The sequence below is a fragment of the Oncorhynchus mykiss genome, chromosome 18 (assembly GCF_057628025.1).
Source record: "Oncorhynchus mykiss isolate SJ-2025 chromosome 18, ASM5762802v1, whole genome shotgun sequence".
NCBI lineage: Eukaryota > Metazoa > Chordata > Actinopteri > Salmoniformes > Salmonidae > Oncorhynchus > Oncorhynchus mykiss.
In genome coordinates, this window is record NC_143039.1 from 24,107,578 (window position 1) to 24,133,235 (window position 25,658).

At 47.1% G+C, this 25,658-nt stretch overlaps 1 protein-coding gene across 23 annotated transcripts in view; it reads right to left on the reverse strand.

Moving 5' to 3' along the window:
- Positions 1-319: 319 nt before the first annotated feature.
- LOC110495681 (guanine nucleotide exchange factor DBS) overlaps positions 320-25,658 on the reverse strand; it is a 74,179-nt gene continuing 48,840 nt past the window's right edge. For 4 of the 23 annotated variants that reach the window (XM_036952034.2, XM_090207892.1, XM_090207895.1 and 1 more), the window contains 24 exons: positions 17,546-17,665; positions 17,318-17,434; positions 16,883-17,032; positions 16,502-16,626; positions 14,991-15,105; positions 14,702-14,821; positions 14,046-14,237; positions 13,615-13,806; positions 13,183-13,342; positions 10,431-10,575; positions 9,053-9,119; positions 8,697-8,812; positions 7,327-7,489; positions 6,971-7,189; positions 6,603-6,824; positions 6,216-6,387; positions 6,017-6,089; positions 5,816-5,916; positions 5,474-5,566; positions 4,913-4,987; positions 3,705-3,785; positions 2,827-2,936; positions 2,472-2,697; positions 320-2,275 (listed from right to left, as the gene is read on the reverse strand). In XM_036952034.2, coding sequence (XP_036807929.2) covers positions 2,196-2,275; positions 2,472-2,697; positions 2,827-2,936; positions 3,705-3,785; positions 4,913-4,987; positions 5,474-5,566; positions 5,816-5,916; positions 6,017-6,089; positions 6,216-6,387; positions 6,603-6,824; positions 6,971-7,189; positions 7,327-7,489; positions 8,697-8,812; positions 9,053-9,119; positions 10,431-10,575; positions 13,183-13,342; positions 13,615-13,806; positions 14,046-14,237; positions 14,702-14,821; positions 14,991-15,105; positions 16,502-16,626; positions 16,883-17,032; positions 17,318-17,434; positions 17,546-17,665 — 3,234 coding nt within the window. In that variant the 3' untranslated portion in view covers positions 320-2,195. Of the gene's footprint in view, positions 2,276-2,471; positions 2,698-2,826; positions 2,937-3,704; positions 3,786-4,912; positions 4,988-5,144; positions 5,567-5,815; positions 5,917-6,016; positions 6,090-6,215; positions 6,388-6,602; positions 6,825-6,970; positions 7,190-7,326; positions 7,490-8,696; positions 8,813-9,052; positions 9,120-10,430; positions 10,576-13,182; positions 13,343-13,614; positions 13,807-14,045; positions 14,238-14,701; positions 14,822-14,990; positions 15,106-16,501; positions 16,627-16,882; positions 17,033-17,317; positions 17,435-17,545; positions 17,666-25,658 lie in introns of those variants that run through there. The other 19 variants (XM_090207901.1, XM_090207900.1, XM_090207905.1 and 16 more) reach the window with 8 other exon arrangements.

Below are 25,658 nucleotides of genomic sequence, written 5' to 3' on the forward strand. Positions count from 1 at the left end.
ACACTCAATAAAATATTTCATAAAATATTTTTGGTAGGAGCCTAACTTGAGTTGTGCGTGGTGTTTTCCATTCATATACTGTACTGTTTTTATGTTGTGTTATGTCAAAATCACAAAAATATTGAAAATTAACCATTTCAAATGTATAGATTTTCAAACATGTCTAGGCTGTGAGTGTGAAAATCGACATTAAAATAAGACAGTAGTTGCAACGTTAAATTATTTAAAACAAACTAAACGACCACACAGTGAGCAATGATTGGCTACATCATTTAATGATACCTGATGGTTTTATAATGAGAAAAACAAAGTCATTGGATTAAAGCAAAGAATGTTTGTCTTTATTCAGCGGCTTTAATAATACACAGAGATACATATTTACACATATACACAGATATGAATGCATATCATTAATTATATAAGATCTGTATCAATACTTGTTACCGTAGGAAAATAAAGAACAAAATAATGCGGCAATGTGCTGCATAACAATGTGACACACAGGAACAACATTGTAATCTCACTGGGTGCAAATCGAAAAAGATATACAGTAGAACAATAAGTTATAAAAACAGTTATAACTAAAACGGTTATAACCAGAACAGTTTAAAACCTTTTATTGTGCGTGCTGAAATTTGAGACAACCATCATTCCGAGTTGAACTTTCAGCACACGACGTTATAGTTATATTCCATCTTCGGTTTTCAGTGTACAGACTGCATTCTCAAATGAGGAAAATGATATTTCTATTAATATATGTCGTCTCAGGAGTTTTAAGAAATTACCATGGAAACATGCCCCGCCAACCAATTAATAAAATATCTTTGATATACTTAGGCCCACGAAAACATATCCATGGTTTTCATACACAACATACACATATTCAATGAAAAATACGAGGTATAGGATAATTATATCTGTACACATCTTTCTCAAATAAATGAACTTATACAAATTGATTAACGCATACAAATAATTCCTTTTAAGTTTATACTCTCTGGTACAGTACACAGTTATTTCAACATCAATCGACCTGACATGAATCTCTTTACCGGAATCTCAATCTTCAGGGGATTTCTGTGTAGTGTATAGGATTGGACTTTGAGCCAAGAGAAAATGATTCAGAAGAACATCCTGAGCACTGTTATTGTTGAAGTATCTATGATATCTGACCGTCCTGTAATATCGCCCCTGCCTAAAGGAACACCTGGTAGTTTAAAGCCCAGCTCTCTCAGATCACTGGGAACAAAGCCAAGAGTTCACTAATAGCCCAGACAGCACAGGTGGAGGAAGGAGAAACAGGGAGGGAGAGGGACTGGAAATGTACTGGAGGGCCTCTGGACAAAGCCATAGATATACACAGTTGACCAAACTCAAAAAGTATTTCATGACAATTCCATTCTAATTTGCATTCTTGCTAGAATGTGATTGTCTCGACACTTTTACAGTTTAGTTTGTCTTGGGGGATCCAGCAGAAACATATGAAATATAAATCCATCCTCATCTTATTTTTAAAGTCACTCAGGAGAGGACTGAGGACATACTGAGGAGGTTGACTGCCTGACACAGAGAAACATTATGACACAACTGGTTACCAGAGTACTCAGAAGAGAGACTGAGGCGTCTGTTTGTTTGTCTGTTGAAGTGTTGAGTTCAGTAGAGGAGCTCCTGGCTCCATATCACTGTCACCTTGTTGGAGTGGGAGGAGCGGTACCGCGCTAGGCTAACAAAGCCTGCCTGTGTGTGTGAATGGAGTGGGTGTGTCCTTCCTTGTTCATCTCCGTCAAACAGGTAGGGGAGAGGCCTGAACTTCCTGTTCTCAATGTGTGCTAGCCCTCAATCACAGTAAAAGACTAGGACACTACCTCTTATCCCTGAGAGTAGAGTATGTCCAGAGGAAAGCAGTCCTTCATTACCTTCCCTTCACATTGACAGATAGGCAGCTATTAGACTGCTTTCTGCTACATTCCAGGCAGCCTCCACTTCAGTATGAGAGTGAAGTATCTATGGACTGCAATGAAAACTAATGTGTGCAAGAATTTCACTGTAAAAGGCTACACCAGTTGTATTCGGCACATGTGATCAATACAATTTGATTTGAACAGTAGTAGAGGGGAAAAGTGCACGTGTCGTTTGAACAGCCAACCACTGGGTGGCGCTGTAGCTGTGTCTCAGGGCTTAGAGGGGGCGGGACTTTAGGGCTTGATGTCAGAGAAACTTGTGTAGGTTTCACTGCAGCTGGAGGAGGTGTTGAGGTTGCCAGTTACACTGCCCTCTGTAACACAACAAAACACACACAAGTTAGTTTCCATTAGAGTCCACAGATACTTCTAAAACAAACTAAAATACAGACACACTCCTGTCACTTTTCAAAATAGCTATTTAGGTTGCAAGATACAGTTCCCTCTTGCACAAACCGAGAGAGAGAGACTGAAGAGAAAGAGGCAGACAGACAGATGGAGCCAGTGTACCTGAGCTGCAGAGGGACTGCGAGGACTTGGACTCTGTGATGAGGGTGAGAAGGTTGGCTGCTGCTACCCAGCCATCTTTGTTGCTCCCCAAGTTTCTAACAAACCACTGTCCGTCACCTCCCTCTTTAATGAGCTGCACCATGTCTCCACTCTTCACTGACAGGTCCTGAGGCCCTCCTTTCTCCTTCTCATAGTCCGCCACCACTGTGAACCTGTCGCCGACAGCCTTGGGTCACAGGGTAAAGGGCAAAGTTCATATGTTTGCGTCCAGTGTGTCATGTTACCATGTGTGTTGCTAGGGAATAACAAGTAACTTTCATAACATGTTGTATACATGTTGGCGACCATGACTCACCAGCTTCCTGCCTCCCTCATCCTCAAGGTCAGAGTTCATGGGGTCCTCGGCGCTGGAGTACCCATCATGCACTTCTGGCACGTCCATTGAGAAAGAGGCCTTGTTCCAACCTAAGGGGGGGGAGGGAAAGAGAGAAGGAGAGTAGGAAAGAGAGAAGGATAGTAGGAAAGAGAGAAGGAGAGTAATAGAATTCAGCAAACTCGATTTGATATCTAGATTAAGATTTAGCAGTGGCACCAGAAATTCCAAGACATTCCAAGATAGATTGCAATTTAGAGAACGTTATTGTCATGGAATGTTTGATCCCAACACGAAGGATAGTTTGTCAAACTAGAGAAAGGGAGTGAAACTCAAGAGGAAAGGAAGAGTGGACACTAACACAATCATACACAAGACAAGGTGATCTGTACATTGATAGCTGGTGAGAACTTTATGCAAACACATCCATTGACAGAGTACACTGTAAATCCTCAAACAGAACCACAAGTACCAGATTAGAACCCAAAGAACATGATTGAATAACCAAGAAGAACAGACGTGGAGTCCTAGCATCCAGTGAGACCTAGATCAATGCATTGTGATTCTTTAGAAACACAGACACACAGCAACCAACACGACAACACATGCTACAGAGAGAGACACACAGTTTGCCCTTCCAGCAAACAAACAACCCAAATCAGTATTTCCCGGCTGTGAATATCACACAGATATTCAACAGCAAATCTCAGAGAGAAGATTTGTTTGTGATTGTGGAACAAGCTAGTGATTTGTGACTATGTGTTGGGGGGGGACATTCTGTATGTGGAAGAAGAAGAGCAGGGTCCAGGCCAACCACACAGTGCAGCAGCGTGTTCCTCCCAGGCATATTGTCACACTACCTCTCCTTTTGGCCTGTAAGAGACTAGAGGTGCTGAGCCACTTGGCCCTGCTCAGAGTGATGTGAGGAGTCTGACCAGGCTCTGAGGAGAAGAAGCAGTAGCAGTCAGCAACGTCGTCCAGATGAACGCTGTGTCTGACACTCAGGTGGCTTTGAAGTACACAGGTGTAGGTTGACTCATCCATCAAACTGTCTTACAAAGGCCTTTGAGGCCAACAAGGCTTTCATAGATTTTTCACTTGTTTAAATCAAGATATTGTTGTATGCATCTTCTGTGTCAACGATCGTCAAATGTGAATGATCTTATGTGGGTCATCTCCATGTTGCAGTCCCTCGTCAGTCCAGTGTCTTTAGCTAGACAGTACCAATGCACTCAGCGTGGCTGAATGTCTTACATTGATCTACCACAATTCATTCCCTCCCCAGTTTACTCTGCTTGCATGATGGTTACACAGAGATATATTTTGGGATGATGGGGAGTTGACATGGTGCTGAGATGACTACAGTGAGGGAGGGTCAGGATGGATGGATGACTACAGTGAGGGAGGGTCAGGATGGGTGGATGACAACAGTGAGGGAGGGTCAGGATGGATGACTACAGTGAGGGAGGGTCAGGATGGCTGGATGACTACAGTGAGGGAGGGTCAGGATGGATGGATGACTACAGTGAGGGAGGGTCAGGATGGATGGATGACTACAGTGAGGGAGGGTCAGGATGGATGGATGACTACAGTGAGGCAGGGTCAGGATGGATGTCTACAGTGAGGGAGGGTCAGGATGGATGACTACAGTGAGGCAGGGTCAGGATGGATGACTACAGTGAGGGAGGGTCAGGATGGCTGGATGACTACAGTGAGGGAGGGTCAGGATGGCTGGATGACTACAGTGAGGGAGGGTCAGGATGGATGGATGACTACAGTGAGGGAAGGTCAGGATGGCTGGATGACTACAGTGAGGGAGGGTCAGGATGGCTGGATGACTACAGTGAGGGAGGGTCAGGATGGATGGATGACTACAGTGAGGGAAGGTCAGGATGGATGGATGACTACAGTGAGGCAGGGTCAGGATGGATGTCTACAGTGAGGTAGGGTCAGGATGGATGACTACAGTGAGGCAGGGTCAGGATGGATGACTACAGTGAGGGAGGGTCAGGATGGATGACTACACTACAGAGTCAAACACAGGTATGACATGGACTAGACAGAATACCTTTACACCCAAAGGGAGTTGGGTCACTCTTAATCTCGTGGCATTTGGCTTTATGGTCAGGGCTAAGGGGGGATCCTGTTGGCCGAAGAAGAGAGACAGAAGAGAAGGAAACAGAGAGAAATGATAAAGAGGGCAATAGAAAAACAGCCGTGAGAGAGGGAAGAGCTTCCTGAAACTGACTAGAATAATTAGCTACTTGCTAATACTATTGGAGACATCTAAATAATGAGGCTGGGGGACAGGCCTACTAAAACAGACACTAATTCTAATATTTGAGGTAGTAACCGCAAACTACACTGTAGTATACCTGGTTGAGAGAATACCATTGGTAATGTTAGACTTTTACCAGCAGGGTGCAGAAATTCTGCAAAGGAAAGCAAGCCAAAATATCAGTCTTCAAAAGCCCTGATGCAGTCGACTACTGGAAAGGATGTGTCCTGTCTAAAATTATATTAGGGGGGTAGGTGAAGAGAGCTTGGGGTTGACTTCAAAATGGAGAACATATCTTTGCCATATATGATGACGACAACATGGGGGATGCCTCCAGGACACTAGCGTTACCTTTCTGACTCTTCAGATTGCTGAAGCCTTGAAGGGTAAAACGCTTTTTAGCCACTGATGCCCTGTCAGTGGTGGGACTGGTGACTGTCTCCTCTACAACCATGGTAGAGAAAGAGGGACAGGAAGGAGAGACAGAGTAAAGTGGTTTGAAGAGGAAAAGAAGAGAAAGAAAGCTCAGATTAAAGGAGGAACAAGGAAGGAGGAAAAGATTCAAGGACGGCTTGGGTACCTAACCAGACGAGGGGGGTCACTAAAACGGCAACAGAAGTTTGCTTTCTTGTCATGAGCATTTGATAGAGCTAAAAAAACATTTTGTTTGCTCAACAAAAGAGGGCAACTCACCTTTGTGTTTTGGGGAGGAGGGGGAGTTGGGGTCAGAGATGACAGCGTCTGTCTTCTTCTCTTCTCCCTTCTTCACGCTCTTCTGACAGTTCCTAAATGGACTAAGAGGGAGAAACAAACAGGTGAAAAAGAGTAGAACCAACCATGTTGATTCCTTCTCTGTAACTGGCTCTAGCCATGGTTCTCTCTGTAAAATCTGACCTGAGACAGATAGGTGGGCTGTTGCTGGTTGGACTGGGAGACATTGTGTCTGACACCTTCTTTTGACTAGATTCTGGAACAAATCATCACAGTTACTAACAGAACACAGACACAACAACAGAGAATTTAGCATCCAGATGTGTATCAACTCTGGAATGTGTGTGCGTGTGTCTGTAATGCCGCAGATCCCCTATCTTACCCCTGCAGGCCTTCAGCTGGCCAGTCAGAACCTTCCTGATCTCATTCAACCAAGATGTTTTGATCTCAGGTGTCGCAGCCTGGACGATAAACACCTCCTCTCTGGAATTACACCAGATCTCAAACTTCTTGTTGTCACCCTTGGCGCTCTCCGTGATGCCCACCGCACTCATCTGTTAGAGAGAACCGAAGAATATTACACTTCTATATCACTGTTGAACTCATAACATACTATAGATCCAAGTAACAATCCAAGGAGAGACAGAGACAGCCAGACAGACAGACTGCCAGTCAGGACATTGAGGAAGTGTTTGAAGCTGTACGAGGGGGCTTTCTCGTAACCCTCCCCCAGTCAGTGAGCCAGCCAGCCAGACATAAACAGACTCACATTGAGGGAGTGTTTAAAGCTGTAGGACGGGGCTTTCTCGTAACCCTCCCCATTCTCCTCCCGTCTCTTACAGAAGAGCAAGGCTTTTTCATGCAGGAACAGGTGTCTCTGCATGGGCTTGAAGCGGGCCAGGTCCTTGACCTTAGCGTGCCCTTTCTTGTGTTCCGTCCACACGCTGAACGACCCCTGCATCAGCAGCCTGCCCAACTCCGTCAGGCTCCCCTGGGGATCAATAAATTAACACAATAAATCACAAGTAGGAAAGATAACTGAGCGTTGTCTGTGGTACAGAAGATGTTACACGGTTGGGTAACTTTTTCTCTCCACCCTAAAGCACGAGGAGAATAGGGGTGTCGTGGTTAGCTGACCTCATATCCTGTGATGGCGATGAGGTGCATGGAGTCGTTGACGGCCTTCAGGATCCCCAGGATGGAGGACAGCGCCTCCTGCAGGTCCTCTGAACCCTCACAGCCCTTACTGTACTTCAGTAACTCCTTCAGTATCAGCTGGTATTTGGTTATCCTCTGGACTGGCTTGAGGAGGTACGAGTCCAACCCCAGTTTGTGTTCCAACTTTCTCTGGCACTCCTTCGTAAAAACAAACAATCACACATCAATACATTTTTATTATTATTATTATTATTTTTTACAAGCTTACAGTATACTGAGCTGAAGGATCCTATCCAAGATTCACTGAGGGCCCTGAAAGAAAGGTGAAAGGTTACCTGGAAGAAGGCGCAGTCGGAGCACTGTCTCCACAAGCTCTCGGAGCGAGGTTTGTTCTGACAGTACTTCTCATAGATCTGCAGGTCGCCCATCCTCTCCAGGAAACAGCGTCCCACCAGCTCAGGGACGTCTGTGTAGGTCTCCAGCTCCCTGAGGAATGTCCTGAGGAGAGACAGACAGACAGACAGCGGGACACAGGTTAGTACTACCGAGGTTGGGAAGCAGTGGGGGAGGTAATGTTAACCAAATGAAATATTGTTCAAATTGGTCCCTATTAGAGGTTGACCGATTATGATTTTTCAACGCCGATACCGATTATTGGAGGACCAAAAATGCCGATACCGATTAATTGGCCGATTTTTACATTTTTTATTTGTAATAATGACAATTACAACAATACTGAATGAACACTTATTTTAACTTAATATAATACATCAATAAAATAAATTTAGCCTCAAGTAAATAATGAAACATGTTCAATTTGGTTTAAATAATGCAAAAACAAAGTGTTGGAGCTCGAACCAGCAACACAACGACAACAGCCACCCTCGAAGCAACGTTTGAAACGCTATTAGCGCGCACTAACTAGCTAGCCATTTCACTTCGGTTACACCAGCATCATCTCGGGAGTTGATAGGCTTGAAGTCATAAACAGCGCAATGCTTGACGCACAACGAAGAGCTGCTGGCAAAACGCACGAAAGTGCTGTTTGAATGAATGTTTACGCGCCTGCTTCTGCCTACCACCGCTCAGTCAGAAACTTAGATACTTGTATGATCAGTCAGATTATATGCAACGCAGGACACGCTAGATAATATCTAGTAATATCATCAACCTTGTGTAGTTAACTAGTGATTATGATTGATTGTTTTTTATGAGATAAATGTAATGCTAGCTAGCAACTTATCTTGGCTTACTGCATTCGCGTAACAGGCAAGTCTCCTTGTGGAGTGCAACGAGAGAGAGGCAGGTCGTTACTGCGTTGGACTAGTTAACTGTAAGGTAGCAAGATTGGATCCCCCGAGCTGACAAGGTGAAAATTTGTCGTTCTGCCCCTGAACGAGGCAGTTAACCCTAGGCCGTCATTGAAAATAAGAATGTGTTCTTAACTGACTTGCCTAGTTAAATAAAGGTATACAAAAAATAAAAATAAAAATGTATTTTTATTTTAAATACCGATTTCCGATTGTTTTGAAAATTTGAAATCGACCCTAATTAATCGGCCATTCCGATTAATCGGTCGACCTCTAGTCCCTATAAATCAATATGGTTGAATGAATGTGCCTCTTCTGTAACAGCTGTTTACAATGACAGGACATTGCTCAGTAAACATTATGTAACATGGGTGCTGCAGTGGAGTAAAAGTCACCTCTTGTGGAACTGGTAGATCTCTGGCATGTTTCCAAACAGGACATCCTTCCTGTTGAGCAGCGCACTGGGGAGGAGGTGAGCCATGGCTGGGTTGTCCATCTCTGCAGCATAACCCTGGAATAACAACACATACTAAAATGTTAACACAGGACAATCTGAAAATGCACATCTATGATAAGTCAACTTTCAACAAAAACATATAAATATATATATAAATATATATATATAAACATATATATAAACACACACATATATATATAATATATAAATATATATATACATTATTATTACTACACTTAGGATAGTAAGTGATGTAGTGGCGACCTCTAGTGGTCAGAAGTGCAGTACACACACCTGCAGTACACAGAGTAGCTCCTCTACATACGCCCTCTCAGTCTCCAACAGCTCGTTCATTACATGTCTGTAGGAACAGAACAACATTCTATTTAACATCAACATATTGTATTATTATTAGAGGTCGACCAATTATGCTTTTTCAAAGCCGATACCGAATATTGGAGGACCAAAAAAAGCCGATACCGATTAATTGGCCGATTTTTATATATATATATATATATTTGTAATAATGACAATTACAACAATACTGAATGAACACTTATTTTAACTTAATATAATACATAAATAAAATCAATTTAGTCTCAAATAAATAATGAAACATATTCAATTTGGTTTAAATAATGCAAAAACAAAGTGTTGGAGAAGAAAGTAAAAGTGCAATATGTGCCATGTAAGAAAGCTAACGTTTAAGTTCCTTGCTCAGAACATATGAAAGCTGGTGGTTCCTTTTAACATGAGTCTTCAATATTCCCAGTTAAGAATGTTTAGGTTGTAGTTATTATAGGAATTATAGGACTATTTCTCTCAATACCATTTGTATTTCATATACCTTTGACTATTGGATGTTCTAATAGGTACTTTACTATTGCCAGCCTAATCTCGGGAGTTGATAGGCTTGAAGTCATAAACAGCGCAATGCTTGAAGCACAGAGAAGAGCTGCTGGCAAATGCAGGAAAGTGCTGTTTGAATGAATGCTTACGAGCCTGCTGCTGCCTAACAGGTAGTCAGCCTGCTACACAGTCTCCTCGTCGAGTGCAAAGTAATCGGCCATAATCGGTGTCCAAAAATGACGATTACAGATTGTTATGAAAACTTGAAATCGGCCCTAATTAATCGGTCATTCCGATTAATCGGTCGACCTCTAAATATTATTTTGATAAACTATACCAAGTATGAAATATCTAACTATCTTTCTAACCATCTCTTTTCAATTGTGTTTCACAAGATAATTAATTGATATAGTTATTTTTATATATATTTTTCTTCCGAAACATGACCCGCCAAACAGCGCTTCTTAACACCTGCCCGCTTAACCAGGAAGCCAGCTGCACCAATGTGTTGGAGGAAACACTGTCCAACTGACGACCAAAGTCAGCCTGCAGTCGCCCAGCCGAGTCTCTTTAGCGTGATGATCCAAGTAAAGCCCCCCCCCCCGGCCAAACCCTCCCCTAACCCAGACGACAATGGTCCAATTGTGCGCCGCCCTATGGGGACTCCCAGTCATGGCCGGTTGTGACACAGCCTGGGATCGATCCTGGGTCTGTAGTGACGCTTCAAGCGACTGCTGCGCCACTCGGGAGGCCTTTCATTGATTTATTTTAAGGCATTTCAGGCTATAGTATGACATCATTGACCTTTGACCCCTGACCCTACCGTCGGAGCACAGCCAGGTTCTCCTCCTCCTCAGACAGAGAGCCGTGTCTGCTACCGCCGTTCTGCACCTGGACCTCCACTATTCTGCAGTTTTCTACGTTCAAGATGTTGTCCTCTGCATTCCTCGTCTCTTGACTCCTGTGAGCTACAAGAAACAGAAAGACGGGATAAGAACTACTCATCTGAACTTCAAACAACCAACAAAAAAGTCATTTCAATCAATCAATGATATATTGTCGGGGAATGAGATATTGTTTAAGGCGCAGTTCTTACATGCCACTAGATGGCAATGAATGGATCAGAAACAGGAGAGGCTGCTGCTGACCTGCAAAACAACTCATCAAAATGTAAAACTGACCCTTACCTCAACCTCAACCAAACCCTTACCCCTACCCTAACCCAATTTGAACCTATTCTGAAATAAAATATTAGGAGTGTCTATATAGCCTTTTCCATCAGAACCAGAGAGACAGGGAGGGAAAGGGTAGAGTCAGAACCAGAGAGACAGGGCAGGGTAGGGTAGAGTCAGAGCCAGAGAGACAGGGAGGGAAAGGGTAGAGTCAGAACCAGAGAGACAGGGCAGGGTAGGGTAGAGTCAGAGCCAGAGAGACAGGGAGGGAAAGGGTAGAGTCAGAACCAGAGAGACAGGGAGGGAAGGGTAGAGGCAGAACCAGAGAGACAGGGGAGGGAAGGGTAGAGTCAGAACCAGAGAGACAGGGGAGGGAAGGGTAGAGTCAGAACCAGAGAGACAGGGGAGGGAAGGGTAGAGTCAGAGAGGGAAGGGTAGAGTCAGAGAGACAGGGAGGGAAGGGTAGAGTCAGAACCAGAGAGACGGGTAGGGAAGGGTAGAGTCAGAGAGACAGGGAGGGAAGGGTAGAGTCAGAGAGACAGGTAGGGAAGGGTAGAGTCAGAGAGACAGGTAGGGAAGGGTAGAGTCAGGGAGGGAAGGATAGAGTCAGAACCAGAGAGACGGGTAGGGAAGGGTAGAGTCAGAGAGACAGGGAGGGAAGGGTAGAGTCAGAGAGACAGGTAGGGAAGGGTAGAGTCAGAGAGACAGGTAGGGAAGGGTAGAGTCAGAGAGACAGGTAGGGAAGGGTAGAGTCAGAGAGACAGGTAGGGAAGGGTAGAGTCAGAGAGACAGGTAGGGAAGGGTAGAGTCAGAGAGACAGGTAGGGAAGGGTAGAGTCAGAGAGACAGGTAGGGAAGGGTAGAGTCAGAGAGACAGGTAGGGAAGGGTAGAGTCAGAGAGACAGGTAGGGAAGGGTAGAGTCAGAGAGACAGGTAGGAAAGGGTAGAGTCAGAGAGACAGGTAGGGAAGGGTAGAGTCAGAGAGACAGGTAGGGAAGGGTAGAGTCGGAGAGACAGGTAGGGAAGGGTAGAGTCAGAGAGACAGGTAGGGAAGGGTAGAGTCAGAGAGACAGGTAGGGAAGGGTAGAGTCAGAGAGACAGGTAGGGAAGGGTAGAGTCAGAGAGACAGGTAGGGAAGGGTAGAGTCAGAGAGACAGGTAGGGAAGGGTAGAGTCAGAGAGACAGGTAGGGAAGGGTAGAGTCAGATAGACAGGTAGGGAAGGGTAGAGTCAGATAGACAGGTAGGGAAGGGTAGAGTCAGAGAGACAGGTAGGGAAGGGTAGAGTCAGAGAGACGGGTAGGGAAGGGTAGAGTCAGAGAGACGGGTAGGGAAGGGTAGAGTCAGAGAGACGGGTAGGGAAGGGTCGAGTCAGAGAGACAGGTAGGGAAGGGTCGAGTCAGAGAGACAGGTAGGGAAGGGTCGAGTCAGAGAGACAGGGAGGGAAGGGTCGAGTCAGAGAGACAGGGAGGGAAGGGTAGAGTCAGAGAGACAGGGAGGGAAGGGTAGAGTCAGAGAGACAGGTAGAGTCAGAGAGACAGGTAGAGTCAGAGAGACAGGTAGGGAAGGGTAGAGTCAGAGAGACAGGGAGGGAAGGGTAGAGTCAGAGAGACAGGGAGGGAAGGGTAGAGTCAGAGAGACAGGGGAGGGAAGGGTAGAGTCAGAGAGACGGGGAGGGAAGGGTAGAGTCAGAGAGACAGGTAGGGAAGGGTAGTGTCAGAGAGACAGGGAGGGAAGGGTAGAGTCAGAGAGACAGGTAGAGTCAGAGAGACAGGTAGAGTCAGAGAGACAGGTAGGGAAGGGTAGAGTCAGAGAGACAGGGAGGGAAGGGTAGAGTCAGAGAGACAGGGGAGGGAAGGGTAGAGTCAGAGAGACAGGGGAGGGAAGGGTAGAGTCAGAGAGACGGGGAGGGAAGGGTAGAGTCAGAGAGACAGGTAGGGAAGGGTAGTGTCAGAGAGACAGGGAGGGAAGGGTAGAGTCAGAGAGACAGGTAGAGTCAGAGAGACAGGTAGGGAAGGGTAGAGTCAGAGAGACAGGTAGGGAAGGGTAGAGTCAGAGAGACAGGGGAGGAAAGGGTAGAGTCAGAACTAGAGAGACAGTGAGGGAAGGGTAGAGTCAGAGAGACAGGTAGGGAAGGGTAGAGTCAGAGAGACAGGGAGGGAAGGGTAGAGTCAGAACGAGAGAGACAGGGAGGGAAGGGTAGAGTCAGAGAGACAGGGAGGGAAGGGTAGAGTCAGAACGAGAGAGACAGGGAGGGAAGGGTAGAGTCAGAGAGACAGGTAGGGAAGGGTAGAGTCAGAGAGACAGGGAGGGAAGGGTAGAGTCAGAACCAGAGAGACAGGGAGAGAAAGGTAGAGTCAGATGGTGACGACCAGTGTGACATGTGGCGCAGAGTGTGGTACTCACCAGGAGGGGACATGGGGAACTTGATGATGGCTTCAGGCCTGGGAGCCACTGGTTGGACGGGCCGTGTCTGTTTGGCTGCCAGCTTCTTCAGACTGACCCTCCTCTTCTCAAACATCTCCTGCATGGACACCTGCTTTTGAAACACCTTCTCTACCTGCTCCTGTTAACACACACAGAGGGGAGGGAGGGTTAGATAGACATTTTGAGGGTGTACCTCAATAGTCAAAAACGTCTTCCTCTCCTCGTCTCTATTCAATCGTTTGATTATACTTGGGGCCAGGAGTTTTTCCTGACCACGTGGAGAGGGGAGGGAAAAACCTGGAAAAATATCTCGACCTCCTGGTCACGTCTCGTGTTCAAAACAACTGGCCCACCAAATAGAATGTTTTCTCATGTAATGTATATCTGGTGCCTCTATGGGGCGCCACCTACCCTGAGCTCTGGGTTGAGGATGGAGTCATAGTCCCTCCAGATGGCGTTGAGGTCGGTGATCTGGTGTTGGGCGGCCGTGTCCAGGTACTTCTCCAGCTCCTGCAGCGCGGCCTCCGCCCCGTCCTGAGACTGACATCTATCTACCGGCTGGGAGGCAAGGAGGTAGATCCCTTCCTCACACCACCTCGATGCCTAGGGAGGGAGGGAGGGAGAGGGGTTCATTATACCACAGGTCAGAGGGAGAATGAATCCTTACCTGGCTGAACTCAAACCCGAACTCTTATACCTTGACACTTGTCATACATCTGAAAGATTCCATCAGCTCTCACCTACTAGAGGGCTACATTGACCAATCACCCGGTTACTGATTCCCATCTAAACCAGGGGTTGCCAGTGTTTCCATGACCCTACTTCTCCCCTCCAGCCCTCACCTTCTCCAGACAGTGGTGCAGCTCCATGGCCCTCAGGAGGAGGACCTTCTTGGACTTGAGGAAGGAGGTGACCTCATCACACACGGCCCTCAGCTCACTGCACTTAGGCAGGATGGAGTCCTCAGCGTAGTGAGCACTCTCAATCAGCCCATCCCCCTCAGCGGCCAGGGACAGAGCCCAGTCCAACACATCCTGGAGAGAGAGAGACACAGGCAGGTGAGAACACACACACACACAACTACTACACAATAAAATAAAATAAATATGAACAAAGCAGTCATAATGGAAAGCCATTAAATCCATGTTACTTCCCAGTTGCCTCTGAAATAAGGGCCGATGCAACACACACACACACACACACACACACACAATGTTTTCTAGTCACATAGGGACACAACAGTAATGTATGTGTGAACCAACCAATAGAGGTATGAGTCTCATCTGTAAAGTCAATACTGTCACTGAGATTAATGGGGTCTATAATGTACTGGGGTACAACTAGAGCGGAAACAGGATATGACCCATGTCAGCTGGTGGAATCTCATCATTCAAGTTTCTACATTCATTTCACTCATCGTGTTTTGGATCTGTTAGACAAGTTGATGAGCTATGGGGAGGATGATGTGTGCTATTGGGATGAAGTGTGTGTGTCTTACGCAGGCTTTCTCCTCCTGGCTGTTGAGTTCTCGTAGGATGTGTTCTGCATGGGCGGGACTGATGCCAACCTCCGAGAACGCCTCTACCCGCTCTGACACCACATCCAGCTGGGCACGCACCTGAACACACATAGTGAGGGACAGGTAGAGTCAGAACACACACACACACACACACACACACATACTACACACACACAGACAGACAGAGACACACGCACACTCTACAAATTGACAAACAGTGACCGGGACTAGATCTCCCATGATGCTCTTGTGTCCCTGTTCCCCTCACCTCACGGAAGTAGTATTCAAAATGGCGGAGCTGCAGGCACTGTTCCAGCTTGGTCTGGTGTCTCTCCCAGAAATCATCAAACGCAGTCTCTGTCTCATCCAGCTGGCCCAGCAGTCTACACACGGATGGAAGAAGAACGGTAGACAAATGAAGGGATGGAGAGAGAGAGATGGATGGAGGGAGGGAGGGAGGGAGGGAGGGAGGGAGGGAGGGAGGGAGGGAGGGAGGGAGGGAGGGAAAAATGGAAGGGGAATGAAGGGATGGAGAGGAGAACCTGAGTCCATAACAATGGTATTTCAGCTTGGATCTCAAAGTATCACTAAGTGAAACCAGAAGTACCTATTCATTGAAACCAAACCAGGTCCTGTGTTTAATCAAATCCCTTACATAACCTACTCCTCCAAGAGCAGAGCACTTTACAGTATAACCAACATAATGTTTTGGGTTATGAAACACTGCACTTTTCTTTCCTTTGTTCTCCCAATTCTGCTCTGCAGCTGTGAGTGCTGCCACTATGCATCCTATCCCCGTACTCCCAAAATACACCAGAATGGCACGGGGGCAGATTTCACTGCAGCGCGGCAGAACACAGCCTAGAAGGTTCAGGGTCATGGTGGGAGATGAGAGAGTAGAGTTCTAGGTAACTTCTAGCAAGACACACACCAGCATTGATACTAGAGAACATGAATATTGACTGTTCCATAACCAGTTGGACCTCAGGAAAGAAGACAGGATCTCTCTATCTCTGTTGTTCCTACTGTACTCAGTCCCTTTCTCAACCTATTCCATTAGCATTAAAGGGACAGTTACCCTAAAATTGATATGGCGCCAAACGTTCCTATTCATTTAGGATTGAGGCATACATACAGATTTAGTATGATCTAAACAACACAACTGTAGTGGCTTCCTTTTCGCTTTACCATAGCCACTGCCCAAGCCTGAAGCGGGGTTGTTTGGTTCGCATACAGTCCACACTCACAGGTTTCCAAACGGCCAAACATTCAATGAGATCCAGGGATATGGCGCAACAAAAATGTTTATTCTTCTTATACCTAACAAAGAAATGATTCTCCAATCAACTTAAAGCACAGATTACTTGATATGGAAAATACATAATATGACCTGTCTGTATGTCTGTATGGTCAAAAAACTATACCGCTCCCGCATCTAGCAAGGACTCCCTCCCCCGAAGGCCCAACTTCCTGCCTTTATCCTAACACACTTACCACAATACAATGAATGGGCAAGAGGGGGGGGGGGGGGGCAAAAACTGAGTTACACTAACAACAAATTAATATATCTCAATCAGGTAAATATAAATCATAAAGGTATGAACCTAATATTTCATCATGTACATTAATATTTAATATATTTACACAAATGTACATTTAGCTCGGTATGTTCAGTCTTTTATACAAATATGTCCAAATCGGCTCTAACAACAACTTTAGACCACTTCTGAGGTATGAGAGTACCTCTAAGCCTGACCCTTGACCCCTGTCCCCTCTGACCTCTGCACGGTGGCCAGGTTTTCCAGCTCGTCCTGGTTCATTGTATAGTCGGGTTCTCTCTGCAGGGGCTCGTTGATGCTCTCCAGGAGCCGGCCCCCCTGGCCCAGGGCCACACACAGGTCCTCCTGGGAGAGGGACATGGACACATCAGTTAGAGGGATCTACCATTGGACAGTACAGAGTATACAGTCTCAGCTACGGCCAAAGTCTGTTCTTCAGTATATCTTTCCCCTGAGAAACACAAATATCAGGAACAAATCAGGAACTGAATGTTTAATCGCGCCTTGAACTTCAAATTAAACAACCTCAACACTATCACTTAAAACATGGAGTTTTTGATATAGTCTGTATATTAATGACTTGGTCTCTCCGTGCCCTTACCTTCATCTGTCCCTTCTTCTCGGAGTGTGTGGCCAGCAGGTTGGACGTGGCCTGGGCGTCGTTGGGTAGCTCGGTCTCGGCTAGCTCCGTCCCAAACGACTGCAGGGTCTGTGCCGTGGTCTTCACCATCAGAGCAAAGGCCTCGATAGCCTGAGGACCGGACAAACACAACCCAATTGTGTCATCACTGGTTAGAAACACACACACATCCTATTGAGATGGGGGGGACTAATGGGACAGTTTAGAATGAGGTCAGTTCAGTGAGCAGGTATCATGTTGGGATTGGGCCCTATGTAGTCTGTCAGGGGTCTGGTGGGAAGGGTATGGTAGTAGGGTACTCACGGTGCGGTGTGAGATCCAGGTATCATGTTGGGATTGGGCCCTATGTAGTCTGTCAGGGGTCTGGTGAGAAGGGTATGGTAGTAGGGTACTCACGGTGCGGTGTGAGATCCAGGTATCATGGCAGTAATCCTGGGTTCCTCCCAGCTCCTGGGGCAGCTGAGTCCGGTCGATGTAGGCATGGAGCTCAGTCACAGAGCTCAGCATCACCACCTGAGACACAGGGAGGAGAGTCAACACACATTAACCTACATATGAGACGCATACAAACGTCCACTAAACGTCCTCACATCAGACGTGCACATGCATATAAAAAAAACATACCGGCACCTTCATCTTGAACTCATCCCTGTTGAACTTAAAGAAGATGTCGGAGAGCGTCCGCTGGAATAAGGTGGAGGGCCGCAAGACCAGAACCAGCTCTAAATGCACTGGGAATGAGCCCTGTGGAACACATACATTCATTACTTTGTGTTGTTGTTGTTGGGGGATAACCTTTCAGAAGTCTTATGGACTTGAATGGAATTCATTGATGCCAATTAAATGAACATACACACACATGCCTTACTGGAAAGAGTGGTAAATCAGGGTAGTGATTCATCTTGGTAAGCGAATCCAGTGGCCTTGTGTTTTAGGTTATTGTCCTGCTGTAAGGTGAATTTTTCTCTCAAGTGTCTGATGGAACGCAGACTGAACCAGGTTTTCCTCTAGGATTTTGCCTGTGCTTAGCTCTATTCAGTTTCTTTTTATCCTACAAAACTCCCTAGTCCTTGCCAATAACATGATGCAGCCACCACCATGGTTGAAAATATGAACAGTGTAGTCAGTGTTGTGTTGGATTTTCCCCAAACATAACGCTTTGTATTCAGGACATAACATTAATTTCTTTGCCACATTTTTTAGCAGTTTTACTTTAGTATCTTAATGCAAACAGGGTGCATGTTTTGGAATATTTATATTCTGTACAGGCTTCCTTCTTTTCACTCTGTCATTTAGGTTAGTATTGTGGAGTAAGTACAATGCTGTTGATCCATCTTCAGTTTCCTCCTATCACAGCCATTAAACTCTGTAACTGTTTTAAAAAGTCATCATTGGCCTCATGGTGAAATCCCTGAGCGGTTTCCTTTCTCTCCGGCAACTGTGTTAGTGACTGGGTGTATTGATACACCATCCAAAGTGTAATTAATAACTTCACCATGCTCAAAGGGATAGTCAATGTCTGCTTTGTCCATTTTTGCCTATCTACCAATAGGTGCCCTTCTTTGCGAGGCGTTGGAAAACCTCCATGGTCTTTGTTGTTGAATCTGTGTTGGAAATACACTGCACGACTGAGGGACCTTACAGAAAATGTTATGTGTGGGGGTACAGAGATGAGGTAGTCATTTAAAAATCATGTTAAACACTTATTATTAGTATTATTATTATTATTACACATAGAGTGAATCCATGCAACTTATTATGTGACTTATTACGCACATGTTTACTCCTGAACTTATTTAGCCTTGCCGTAGCAAAGGGGTTGAATACTTACTGACTCAAGACATTTCAGCTTTTCATTTTTTCATTAAGTTGCAAATATTTCTAAAAACATAATTCCATTTTGACATTATGGGGTATTGTGTGTAGGCCAGTGACACAACATCTAAATGTAATCCATTTTAAACTAAGGCTGTAACACAACAACATGCGGAGAAAGTCGGGAAGTGTCAACACTTTCTGAAGGCCCTGTAAGCCAGATTGTTAGTGGCTTGTTGTAACAGGAGTTGTGAATTACTCTGCTCAACAGGGGTGGTCTTCAATCGATACCGCAAGACTAGCTAGAGTAGGACAACCTTCCTCAGCCTCGGGTGCCCACAAACAACACTACCCGCTGTAGAACCTACACCCCCACAGTGATGCAGCATCACCACACTCTACTGCTGCTGGCTACAGCTGACATATATAGCAGGCTGAGTGGGCATAACACTGATCCCTGGAGGAGTGGAGGGGGGGAGGGATAGCGCTTCAACCAACAGGTGCAGCCAAAAATATCTACTACACGTTATAAAACTGGTTCATCTCTCGCTTGTTTTAGAATAGGTACTTTTATTGAATTCTTTGGGTTGAAAATACTGGGAAGAGAGTTCGTCAGAAAACCCAGAATCCACACAGCAACTGACAGCAGCCTGAATATAGCCTATTGTCTGAACCAGAGCCGCACGCACGCACGCACGCACGCACGCACACACACATACATACACACCCTATGTATTTACTTGGACAGTGAAGCTAAAAATGCATTTGCAGTTTATTTTGGTGGTGTTTATAGGCATAAAATTACACCCCCCCCCCCCCCAAAAAAAATAATGCTAACCTCCCCTGCTATTGGTAATGGTGAGTGGTAAGCATGTTTTGGTGGCATGATCTCATTAACGTAGAAGTGTTCAGAAACATATTCTATTCTTATTTACAGTAAAAGTGACCAAAAAAATGACAATAGGTTATTTACCATTCATTTCTATTGGGCACAACAATCTGAAACACAGACAAAACAAACGGCAAATGCATCCATGTTTACTGAGCCTCAACCTTGATGTAGTCATTGTGTGCTAGGAATATGGGACCAAATACTACATTTAACTAAAACCAAATACTTATGACAACTTCAAATTGGGGGACTTTCATTTCTAAAGAGTAAAACAGACACAGAGCCTTCAGAAAGTATTCATACCCCTTGACTTATTCCACATTTTGTTGTGTTACAGCCTGAATTTCTCTCACTCCTTATCCAGATACAAGATGTAAATCGCCGTCAAAAAGTTACTCTACAAAGTATTCACTCAGGGGTGTGAATACTTCTGTAAATTAGATACAAAAGTATTTCATTTTCAAGAAATTTGCAAAATCTTCTAAAAACACATTTTCACTTTGTCATTTTGCGGTATTGTGTGTAGGTGGGTGAGGAAAAACATGATTTAATCCGTTTTGAATTCAGGCTGTAACAACAAAATGTGGAATAAGTCCAGGGGTATGAATACTTTCTGAAGGCTCTGTATGTATGAAAATACCCTCAAATAAAAGGTGCCGTTCTGTACTGTCGCCTCATATTAAACATTTGATCTCAAATCCAAAATGCTGGAGTATAGAGACAAGTTCAAAGTTTTAGCCTAACTGTTCAAATAAATAAGTGCAGGTTTGTAACCACAGTAAAACCTCTGCAAATCCCAATTCCAATTAGCAGAATAAGGCTCTATTTCAGCAGTATGCTGTCATCTCATATTGCCAAAAGGCTGCTTCCCAGAGACTAGCCCACTACATCCACACACAGCTGCTTACCTACCCTGCAAGACCACATTGCCATGGAAACTGCACTCCTTGGGAGAAAGAGATGAGGTTCCACACAGCGACGGTTTCCACGTCTGTCACACAGCCAGTCTATTTTTTTATTCATTAATTGCATCTAGTAAATAAAGGACTGCTCTTTCTCACTGAAAAAATATGTGTCAATGACCAGGATTCGAACCTGGAGCTCAAGACTGCTTTAGTCCACTGAGCTATAGACCTAGGCATTTGCTCAGGGAGCTAACACGTGTCTTCAGGTGTCAGGCAAGGACACTCAAATCTGAGTGTATTACTGAACTACCACCGCAAAATCAATGAAGAGATCCTGAGAGATAAAACGTGTTAATCTTCATTACCTCACTCTCATTATTTATTTCCTAATCAATGATCCAGCGCACGGTCACACTGTCTGTCCTGCATATGACACTCAAACAAATGACTTGATCTGTTTGGGACTGATGGCTGTATGGGACTGGAGCAAGCCTGCTGTGATTGGAGCTTGACTGTTATTAGGCTCCTCCTCTAAGTAGATTTGAACCCTACTTGCATATAATTTATATAACTTTTCTATCACAGTAACCCATCAATATTTTTGGAGAGCTTGGAGTTTGCTGACACTAAAATCATAAAAGCACTTTAACAGCGGGCGGGCGGACGTTATTTAATGAGAACATGGAAGGAGGGGCTGCTTCTTGACCTTCAAACTGTGATTTCCATAACAATACCATTCCATGTAGTCTGACTCTGGTGTAGCCAATGAAAGCTCATGTTAAACCCAGCTACACAGTATATGATATACTGTCGGAAGTAATAATGGAACACTCTCTCCCCCATCACACCCAGCTGAGTAGCCTGCCACCACCGCTATCTCTCCCCATCACACCCAGCTGAGTAGCCTGCCACCACTACTATCTCTTCCCCATCACACCCAGCTGAGTAGCCTGCCACCACTACTATCTCTTCCCCATCACACCCAGCTGAGTAGCCTGCCACCACTACTATCTCTTCCCCATCACACCCAGCTGAGTAGCCTGACACCACTATCTCTCCCCACCACACTCAGCTGAGTAGCCTGACACGACTATCTCTCCCCATCACACTCAGCTGAGTAGCCTGACAAGACTATCTCTCCCCATCACACTCAGCTGAGTAGCCTGACACGACTATCTCTCCCCATCACACCCAGCTGAGTAGCCTGACACCACTATCTCTCCCCCATCACACCCAGCTGAGTAGCCTGACACCACTATCTCTCCCCCATCACACCCAGCCGAGTAGCCTGACACCACTATCTCTCCCCCATCACACCCAGCCGAGTAGCCTGACACCACTATCTCTCCCCCATCACACCCAGCCGAGTAGCCTGACACCACTATCTCTCCCCCATCACACCCAGCTGAGTAGCCTGACACGACTATCTCTCCCCATCACACCCAGCTGAGAAGCCTGCCACCACTCTCTCTCCCCCATCACACCCAGCTAAGTAGCCTGCCACCACTACTATATCTCCCCATCACACCCAGCTGAGTAGCCTGACACCATTATCGCTCCACCATCACACCCAGCTGAGTAGCCTGCCACCACTACAATCTCTTTCCCACCACACCCAGCTGAGTAGCCCGACACCACTACTATATCTCCCCATCACACACAGCTGAGTAGCCTGACACCACTATCTCTCCACCATCACACCCAGCTGAGTAGCTCGACACCACTACTATATCTCCCCATCACACCCAGCTGAGTAGCCTGACACCACTCTCTCCACCATCACACCCAGCTGAGTAGCCTGACACCATAATCTCCCCCCATCACACCCAGCTGAGTAGCCTGACACCACTATCTCTCCCCCATCACACCCAGCTGAGTAGCCTGACACCACTACTATCTCTCCCCATCATACCCAGCTGAGTAGCCTGACACCACTATCTCTCCCCCATCACACCCAGCTGAGTAGCCTGACACCACTATCTCTCCCCCATCACACCCAGCTGAGTAGCCTGACACCACTACTATCTCTCCCCATCATACCCAGCTGAGTAGCCTGACACCACTATCTCTCCCCCATCACACCCAGCTAAGTAGCCTGCCACCACTACTATCTCTTCCCCATCACACCCAGCTGAGTAGCCTGCCACCACTACAATCTCTTCCCCATCACATCCAGCTGAGTAGCCTGACACCACTATCTCTCCCCACCACACCCAGCTGAGTAGCCCGACACCACTACTATATCTCCCCATCACACCCAGCTGAATAGCCTGACACCACTACTATATCTCCACATCACACCCAGCTGAGTAGCCTGACACCACTATCTCTCCCCATCACACCCAGCTGAGTAGCCTGACACCAATACTATCTCTCCCCGTCACACCCAGCTGAGTAGCCTGACACCACTACTATCTCTCCCCATCACACCCAGCTGAGTAGCCTGACACCACTACTATCTCTCCCCATCACACCCAGCTGAGTGGCCTGACACCACTACTATCTCTCCCCATCACACCCAGCTGAGTAGCCTGACACCACTATCTCTCCCCATCACACCCAGCTGAGTGGCCTGACACCACTACTATCTCTCCCCATGCTGCTCATCTCCCTAGCAGGTTCCATCTCTCTCACACGCCCCCCCTCCTCCTCTCCACAGTTCAGCCCCTCTACTTCCCCCTGCCTCCCTCCTCCTCTCCACAGCCCAGCCCCACTCCCTCCCCCTGCACGCCCCCTCCTCCTCTCCACAGCCCAGCAACACTCCCTCCTCCTGCACGCCCCCTCCTCCTCTCCATAACCCAGCCCCTCTACTTCCCCCTGCCTCCCTCCTCCTCCTCTCCATAACCCAGCCCCTCTACTTCCCCCTGCCTCCCTCCTCCTCTCCATAACCCAGCCCCTCTACTTACCCCCTGCCTCCCTCCTCCTCTCCATAACCCAGCCCCTCTACTTACCCCCTGCCTCCCTCCTCCTCCTCTCCATAACCCAGCCCCTCTACTTCCCCCCTGCCTCCCTCCTCCTCCTCTCCATAACCCAGCCCCTCTACTTCCCCCTGCCTCCCTCCTCCTCCTCTCCATAACCCAGCCCCTCTACTTCCCCCCTGCCTCCCTCCTCCTCCTCTCCATAACCCAGCCCCTCTACTTCCCCCTGCCTCCCTCCTCCTCCTCTCCATAACCCAGCCCCTCTACTTCCTTACTTCCCCCCTGCCTCCCTCCTCTCCATAACCCAGCACCTCTACTTCCCCCCCCTGCCTCCCTCCTCCTCCTCTCCATTACCCAGCCCCTCTACTTCCCCCCGCCTCCCTCCTCCTCCTCTCCATAACCCAGCCCCTCTACTTCCCTACTTCCCCCCTGCCTCCCTCCTCCTCCTCTCCATAACCCAGCCCCTCTACTTCCCTACTTCCCCCCCTGCCTCCCTCCTCCCCCTCCTCTCCATAACCCAGCCCCTCTACTTCCCCCTGCCTCCCTCCTCCTCCTCTCCATAACCCAGCCACTCTACTTCCTTACTTCCCCCCTGCCTCCCTCCTCCTCCTCTCCATAACCCAGCCCCTCTACTTCCCTACTCCCCCCCCCCTGCCTCCCTCCTCCCCCTCCTCTCCATAACCCAGCCCCTCTACTTCCCCCCGCCTCCCTCCTCCTCCTCTCCATAACCCAGCCCCTCTACTTCCCTACTTCCCCCCTGCCTCCCTCCTCCTCCTCCTCTCCATAACCCAGCCCCTCTACTTCCCCCTGCCTCCCTCCTCCTCTTCCTCTCCATAACCCAGCCCCTCTACTTCCCCCTGCCTCCCTCCTCCTCCTCTCCATAACCCAGCCCCTCTACCCCCCTGCCTCCCTCCTCCTCCCTCTCCATAGCCCAGCCCCTCTACCCACCTCCCCTGCCTCCCTCCTCCTCCTCTCTATAACCCAGCCCCTCTACTTCCCCTTGCCTCCCTCCTCCTCCTCTCCATAGCCCAGCCCCTCTACTTCCCCCTGCCTCCCTCCTCCTCCTCCTCTCCATTGCCCAGCCCCTCTACCCCCCCCTGCCTCCCTCCTCCTCTCCATAGCCCAGCCCCTCTACTCCCCCCCCCCCCCCTGCCTCCCCCTCCTCTCCATAGCCCAGCCCCTCTACCCCCCTGCTTCAGTACCATGCAGTGCAGTGCCTAGGGGTGAGTAATGACACCAACCCTCTGCTTCTCACACTGCAGGCCCACAGGGACGCAGTCACAAATCATACTGCTAATCACAATCACAATCAAAATCACAGACACTGCATGCTTGAGGGTGTGAGTGGGTGATAATGTATGTGTGTGTGTGCCTTTGCCCTTGGAGCCACCACGGTGATACTGTACTCTACTAATCAGCAGGTTTCCCCAGCCTGTTTACACACTACTATCACTCTAGGGAAATCAATGAACACACCCACACTTAACAGAGGCTTACAGAGGACGACTGTCCTACCTCAGCAATGTTAACAGCTCAATACCAGCCTCCTCCCCTCCCTTGTCACATAGACGTATCCAATGGGCTGGAACGGGCCGTTATGGCTGGAACAGTCCATTATTATTGGGGGGCTGACAGGCCCATATAAGGAGAATGATGGAGACATTATGGTTTGCTGATGGGTGAGCTAAAAGGTTAACATTTGTCAATGTTATATTTATAGAAAAGTAATATTTCTGTTTTGTTTGTCTGTTTCATAACTCTGCATTTATTACCAACATTATGAAGATCACAGATGTGAAGCCTGTATCAAGTTATTATGATGGTGATTCCTGGAACTCATTGTGGGTGTTTCATGTTCATCACCCTATCCCCTCCCTAGTCAAATCAGCCTATCCCCTCCCTAGTCAAATCAGCCTATCCCCTCCCTAGTCAAATCACCATATCCCCTCCCTAGTCAAATCAGCCTATCCCCTCCCTAGTCAAATCAGCCTATCCCCTCCCTAGTCAAATCAGCCTATCCCCTCCCTAGTCAAATCAGCCTATCCCCTCCCTAGTCAAATCAGCCTATCCCCCTCCCTAGTCAAATCAGCCTATCCTCCTCCCTAGTCAAATCAGCCTATCCTCCTCCCTAGTCAAATCAGCCTATCCTCCTCCCTAGTCAAATCAGCCTATCCTCCTCCCTAGTCAAATTAGCCTATCCTCCTCCC